Below are 7,319 nucleotides of genomic sequence, written 5' to 3' on the forward strand. Positions count from 1 at the left end.
AACTGATGTCAAATTTATAAAATCGGTCCCATATACAGTAGAAACCCTCTATAGAAACTTTGACCCCACCCTGTAAAACTTTCCCCATGAAAAAAACTTCATCGATATCAGTCGTTTCTTACCGAATCCGGTTACGTTTATTGAGATCAGGCGGGTAATGACACGGAATAACATCCTTTCATCTTTGACTAAGTAGTAACTGGAGAACAGGGGGAACAGCCTGGCACCAACGTCTTATCATTACAACCTAAGACATGGGACAATAGTGGTCTACCGTAGTGGCTCCTGGCTCTGCCTCTTCATGGTACATGGTGAAGGACCTTGAGGGGTCCTCCATTCTTCCCGGAGTCGTTGAGGCAGGGGCAGAAGTAGGGGTATATGGTTTCAGAGAAAGAAGTGACGAAGGTGTAGATGTGGGACATGTCGTCGGCATTGTAGAAGGAGAGTTGACCACCCTCATAGTCGAGGTAAATTCCCACCCTTTGCGGTTTGCTCCTTAAGGTGAGGGTCCGATACGGGACGTCCAGGGCCTTGAATTCATGGCCATTCCTCAGCCATAGTATCCAAAAGCCATTCTCCGGGGACAGGGTTATTCCACCTCTCCGGTTCACGGATTCTTTGGCCACGCCTAGATTCCACTTGGTCTTGTTTCCAACATCTACCGCCCAGTAATGGCGACCGGTGGTGAAGCCCTCAGTGCCCAGGACGCAGCAGCAGTAGTCAAAGCGTCGTGGGTTTTCGGGCAAGGACTGTTTGGTATCGCTGTATCGGACGCCGGTCAAGTCTTCAGACAGCACCAGGTTAAGGTGGGCCGTACTGGGGTCCATAATTATGTTGGGCAATGCTGGAAAATATGCAAGAGATAAATGCTGGGAGGAAAGATGGAGGCTACGAGGGGAGATAGTTACTCATCACAGACAAAATAATCAGCCCTAACGAGTCTAGGGTGCGGCTTCAGGACATGAGGGAGACAGAATTCACAGAGGAAGATGGAGACTGGGATGTGAGGGGGGACTCCTATGTCTGGGGGAGCTCGTTATGGGGAAGCAGTTTATATATACACATGACACTGCGCTGGTGGGGTGAGGGGTGTACACCTATATATCTGGGGGGCGGGGGGATGGTCCTGTATATAGCATTGGGCATACATCCAGTATCTACACATGACACTGCGCTGGAGGGGTGTACGCCTATACATTGTTTTGGTTTTTTTTTTTGGGGGGGGGGGGGTCCTGTATATAGTATTGGGGATACACCCTGTATATACACACTACACTGCTCTGGAGGGGTATACGCCTATACATTTTTTTTTTTTGGGGGGGGGGGGAGGTCCTGTATATAGTATTGGGATTACATCCTGTATATATACATCACACTGCGCTGGTGGGGTGAGGGGTGTATGCCTATACGTTTGAGGGGGGGGGGGTCCTGTATATAGTATTGGAGATACATCCTGTATATACACAATACACTGCGCTGGAGGGGTGAGATGTGTACACCTATAATTTTGGGGGGGTCCTGTATATACACATCATACTCTGGAGGGGTGAGGGGTGTACACCTATATGTTTGGTGGAAGGGGGAGGGCCTGTATATACACTGCGCTGGTCGAGTGAGGGGTGTACGCCTATACATTTTTTTTTGGGGGGGGGGGCGGGGGGGTCCTGTATATAGTATTGGGATTACATCCTGTATATACACATCACACTGCTCTGGAGGGGTGAGGGCTGTACGCCTATACATTTTTTTGGGGGGGGGGCGGGGGGGTCCTGTATATAGTATTGGGATTACATCCTGTATATACACATCACACTGCGCTGGTCGGGTGAGGGCTGTACGCCTATACATTTTTTTTTTTGGGGGGGGGGCGGGGGGGTCCTGTATATAGTATTGGGATTACATCCTGTATTGGGACACATCACACTGCGCTGGTCGGGTGAGGGCTGTACGCCTATACATTTTTCTGGGGGGGTGGCGGGGGGGTCCTGTATATACACAATACACTGCGCTGGAGGGGTGAGATGTGTACACCTATAATTTTGGGGGGGTCCTGTATATACACATCATACTGCTCTGGAGGGGTGAGGGGTGTACACCTATATGTTTGGTGGAAGGGGGAGGGCCTGTATATACACTGCGCTGGTCGGGTGAGGGGTGTACGCCTATACATTTTTTTTTGGGGGGGGGGGCGGGGGGGGGTCCTGTATATAGTATTGGGATTACATCCTGTATATACACATCACACTGCTCTGGAGGGGTGAGGGCTGTACGCCTATACATTTTTTTGGGGGGGAGGGCGGGGGGGTCCTGTATATAGTATTGGGATTACATCCTGTATTGGGACACATCACACTGCGCTGGTCGGGTGAGGGCTGTACGCCTATACATTTTTTGGGGGGGTGGCGGGGGGGTCCTGTATATACACATCATACTGCTCTGGAGGGGTGAGGGGTGCACGCCTATACATTTTTTGGGGGGTTGGTGGCGGGGGGGTCCTGTATATAGTATTGGGATTACATCCTGTATATACACAATACACTGCGCTGGAGGGGTGAGGGGTGTACACCTATAATTTTGGGGGGAGGGGGTTCCTGTATATACACTGCGCTGGAGGTGTGAGATGTGTACACCTATAATTTTGGGGGGTCCTGTATATACACATCATACTGCTCTGGAGGGGTGAGGGCTGTATGCCTATACATTTTTTTTTTGGGGGGGGCGGGGGGGTCCTGTATATAGTATTGGGATTATATCCTGTATATACACATCACACTGCGCTGGTCGGGTGAGGGCTGTACGCCTATACATTTTTTTGGGGGGTTGGCGGGGGGGTCCTGTATATACACTGCGCTGGAGTGGTTGCTGCATATACCCCTCTGGTAGAGTATTGGGGGCACTATGCACATGATGCCCGTGCAGTATTTGGTGGTGCCGCGGTTCTGGGCATCTACTCACCAGGGCTGATATAAGACTTCATGTCCTTCCAGGCCGTGTACTGGATCAGATCCTTCACTCCTCCGTAGCCAAAGTCTCTGGGGGTCACCACATTCTGCGCAGGGAAGCCGTCTCTGTAACCTCCATAACAGCTGATAACAGAGAGAGAAGTCAGAGGCGGCAGAGTGCGGGCAAAGCAGCCAGCGACAGCAGAAGATACTCACATGTCCATGCACGACTTTATATCCTGCAAGAGAAGAGAAGACGTGAGCGCCCGGCCCTGGACACATCCATAACTACATGCCCCAGCGGGTAAAAGGGGGGCATGCATTGTACCCCCCATCTACACAACACAGCGACAACCACAGATACAAGTCGCCTGCACTGATACATTGAAGCAAACACTCAGGGCAGTAAAGAGATTTCGGATACTACTCATCATGACATCACAAGGGTATATGAAGCCCCGGACCATCTGCCGGCCAACAATGGCGGACACTATGCCCACGTATTCAGACGTCATGTGTAGATAAGACAAGGGCCCCGGCTCAGGTGGAGGGGTACTCACTGTGAGGAAGGTGACGGCGTCCTGCTCATACAGCCGCGGCTGGGTGCTGCTGATGGTCTGGAGGATGCCCTGGCAGTTCTGCTTGATCTTGTTGAGGCTTTCCTCCATCTCGGCCAGGATGACGTCTCCTTCCTGCTGCAGCTCCCGCAGCAGCCTCTCCTCCCGCTCCCGCAGGTACTGGTGCAGCTTCTCAAACTCCAGACTCACATGGTGCTTGGTGCTCAGGAGGTTCCCCTGCAGGAGGAGAAGACATGGCCCCACGGAGATTAGCATCTGTGTCTGGGGAAGTTGAGTATGATCCAATATGGCGGCTTAGATCAACCTGTGCATCTGACAACCAACATGTGAAGATGATGGCACCTTCAAACATGGAACAAAGAAAAATACAGTCACTAAATTCTATGTGTTTCTGGATTATCAGTGCCAGAACATAGACAGCAGGAGCCTCCATTGGGAAGGTGACCACCGTGCGGGTGTGACCCATGGTAAGCTCCTCCGGTCAACGTGCCCCATGCTCCTCCTCTCCATGAATATATAAGGTACAGAGCGGGCACCATGGTCATACCCTGTGCTGTGAGATCATCTGCTCCTGGGCGCACTGCATCTGCTGCAGCTCCTTCAGCCGAGCCTCCAGCGGTGCCATGGCCGACATCAGCTCATCCTGGTGGAAAAGAGAAAGATAATTAACAGCCTGTGTGTACCATCCCGTGCGACTGGCACCACACTGATTGATGTTCCGTACCATACTTACTGTGTGCCTAGGGCTATACTATCATGATGGCACCTGGCACCTTACTACGTGTGTACCATCCTAACTGTGGCTGTGTACCATTCTAACTGTGTGCCCGGCATCATGCGGATTGTGCCTGGTGCCATCCTGACTGTGGCTCTGTGTCTGGTGCCATCCTGACTGTGACCCTGTGTCTGGTGCCATCCTGACCGTGACCCTGTGTCTGGTGCCATCCTGACCGTGGCCCTGTGTCTGGTGCCATCCTGACTGTGGCTCTGTGTCTGGTGCCATCCTGACTGTGGCTCTGTGTCTGGTGCCATCCTGACTGTGGCTCTGTGTCTGGTGCCATCCTGACTGTGGCTCTGTGCCTGGTGCCATCCTGACTGTGGCTCTGTGTCTGGTGCCATCCTGACTGTGACTGTGTCTGGTGCCATCCTGACTGTTATTTTGTGCCTGGGGTCATCCTGACTGTGACTCTGTGCCTGGTGCCATCCTGACTGTGCAAGGCCCAAGCTGTTGTATATACCACCACCCAATATGCCAGTCTACAGTGCCCACTGGCTATGGTAAAGGCCCAAGAGAATATTCTCACCTTGTATCCACCAACAGCCTCCTGTATGGGTATGAGAGCGTGAGGTGGTTGCGGCTCAGTCGCCCCCCGGCAGCGCTGGCACAGTAGTCTTCCATCTTGTGTAGAATACAGATGCACTTTCTCGCCATGTTCTGGACACAAACCCCGCTGTACCCCGTCTGGGGTTTGCACAGGGGTAGGGCGACATTTGGGACAGGTTGGATAGGCCTCTTGGCCCCTCCATGCCCGCTCCAGGCATCCCCTGCAGAGGCAGTGCCCGCAGGACATTGTGACGGGTTCCCTGGGTACATCGCGGCACACGGCGCAGCTCAGTGATGGTAGAAGGGGCAATGGGGTAGGAGTGGTGGCCATGGCTGCAGTACAGTCTCTATATACTCCCCCAGGTGTGGCTCTTTACTCTGCACCCCCTTTAAGCCTGACCCCCACTAGCTCTCAAATACTCCCCCTGGCCCTGACCGTATCTCTCTCCCTCTGACCCCTATTCTCTTCCTGGGTGTCCCTCTCGCCCCTATTTCCTCCCTACCTCATGCGTCTGAACTGCAGGAGGGAGGAGGATGAGAGGGGGAGGGGGCAAAGAGGAGGTAGCAAGAGGGGGCCTATAGAAAAACAGGGGGAATGAGGGAGGGGGAGACAAGGGAGGGTGTGATGGAAGGAGGGGGAGATGGAAACAAAGCAAAGGTGGGCACTGGGCTCGCCGCAGCACAACCAGTGCCATTAGAGTGCAAGCTCAACAGGCTCCACCAGCTTCTCATCCTGGTCACACTGATTTTCATTTGCTTTACTGTGGATGTAATGCGGTTCCATTGTGTCACTCGGCTTCCAGGAGTACGAGGGTTAATGCTGTGTTTAAGGAGGAAGGCGGAGGAGGAGTGGGGAGGGGAGCTGCAGCGTAAAGCAGGGGGGAGGGTAATGGGGGATTTCATGAAAGGATGATTGGAGCAGAGGAAGGATCATAGAGCTGGGGAGAATGGGAGGAGGGGAGATCATGGGCAGGAGGAGGGGAGATCATGGGCAGGAGGAGGAGGAGGAGGAGGGAGGGCTGCAATGTGCACTGGGTCTAATGGGGAAATCTGGGGGCTGAATACTAACATCTGAGGATGAAGGCAACAGGAGGGAGGCAGACGAGGGGCAGACGAGCAAGGCTGGTGCCAGTCATAGAGCTGGCGCCGCCACCATAGAAGAGCCACAGCGCAACATGGACACGATAATCTAACGATGGCTTATGCCCTAAATCTAATCTGCAGGGAGGTGAACAACCCAAATATAACCGGGGTCTCCCCGAGACCTGCTCATAGCTGCAGTAACACCTGCTTTAAGGTGCGGGTATCTGTGTGATCAACGTCTCCCACATCCCAAATCAAATCTGAATATTATTGTGTATGTTGTAGTCATTACTACGACTGCGACCACACACTGAGGGCGCGTTCACACGTTCAGGTTTCTTAGATGCAGTTCTGGATCATAATAGGTGAGGGCATGATACATGTGATACACCTACCTTTTGTTTTTTTTTCACTCCTGTATTGTACATCAAAAACTGCATCTGAAAACCTGAACATGTGGACGCAGCCTAATGCTGGCTGCATGCGTGGCGTTTTGAACCCGTTTTTAAGCAGTCCATCAAAAACCGCATGCATTTTTGACCAGTTTTAATTAATAAGAGAATTGGTTAAACCTGTCAAAAACGGATGTGTTTTCAGAAAACACATGCATTTTTTACGGACTGCTTAAAAACGGGCCAAAACCGCATTAAAAATGCCACGTGTGCCTTCACCCTGAGAGCGCGTTCACACGTTGCGCTTTGACCTGCGTTTTCATTGCGTTTGAAACGCATATACAACAGCTGAGGAGAGGTGATTTGCCTAATTACATCACTGTTAACGTTTCCGTTTACAAAGCGCATCGTAAACGCGATGTTAACGCATGCGTTAAAGCATTAACGCATGCGTTTTGTTAACGCATGCGTTAACATTGCGTTTACAAACGTAAACGGTAATGTAATTAGGCAAATTACCTCACTTCAGCTGTTGTATATGCGTTTCAAACGCAATGAAAACACAACCAAAACGCAACGTGTGAACGCGCCCTAAGGCCGGCGCCACACGTAGCGCTTTGTCTGTGCTTGCAAACGCAGACAAAGCCGCGCCCACCGGGGCAGGCCTCGGCCCGATCGCATCGGCGTTTCTATGGAAGCGCAGACAAAGCGCTACGCGTGGCGCCGGCCTTAGGGCGCGTTCACACGTTGCGTTTTGGTTGTGCTTGTCACTAACTGAGAGAATACGTTCTTCCTCGTTAGTATAGTAGTAAGTATCCAGCTAGTTATAAACTGAGAGAATACGTTCTTCCTCATTAGTATAGTAGTAAGTATCCGGCTAGTTATAAACTGAGAGAATACGTTCTTCCTCGTTAGTATAGTAGTAAGTATCCAGCTAGTTATAAACTGAGAGAATACGTTCTTCCTCGTTAGTATAGTAGTAAGTATCCAGCTTGTCACT

General features: G+C 51.7%; 1 protein-coding gene across 1 annotated transcript; it reads right to left on the reverse strand.

Moving 5' to 3' along the window:
- Nucleotides 1-111: 111 nt before the first annotated feature.
- Nucleotides 112-6,276, reverse strand: LOC140076305 (zinc-binding protein A33-like). The gene is made up of 6 exons (XM_072122882.1): nucleotides 4,825-6,276; nucleotides 4,068-4,163; nucleotides 3,503-3,736; nucleotides 3,159-3,181; nucleotides 2,956-3,086; nucleotides 112-844 (listed from the first exon to the last, which is right to left on the reverse strand). The coding sequence occupies exons 1-6, from the start codon at nucleotides 5,173-5,175 to the stop codon at nucleotides 300-302; spliced, it is 1,380 nt and encodes a 459-aa protein (XP_071978983.1). The 5' UTR covers nucleotides 5,176-6,276; the 3' UTR covers nucleotides 112-299.
- Between the last annotated feature and the right edge of the window lie 1,043 nt (nucleotides 6,277-7,319).

The sequence above is a fragment of the Engystomops pustulosus genome, chromosome 8 (assembly GCF_040894005.1).
Source record: "Engystomops pustulosus chromosome 8, aEngPut4.maternal, whole genome shotgun sequence".
Lineage (NCBI taxonomy): Eukaryota > Metazoa > Chordata > Amphibia > Anura > Leptodactylidae > Engystomops > Engystomops pustulosus.

What these genes read in the sequence shown, in the direction of transcription:
- LOC140076305 (XM_072122882.1), bottom strand. Translation starts at nt 5,175, where the DNA reads ATGGCCACCACTCCTACCCCATTGCCCCTTCTACCATCACTGAGCTGC. An exon ending in AGATGATCTCACAGCACAGG is followed by an intron (nt 3,737 to 4,067) that starts GTATGACCATGG and finishes CTCCTCCTGCAG; the next exon opens with GGGAACCTCCTGAGCACCAA. An exon ending in ACGCCGTCACCTTCCTCACA is followed by an intron (nt 3,182 to 3,502) that starts GTGAGTACCCCT and finishes CTTCTCTTGCAG; the next exon opens with GATATAAAGTCGTGCATGGA.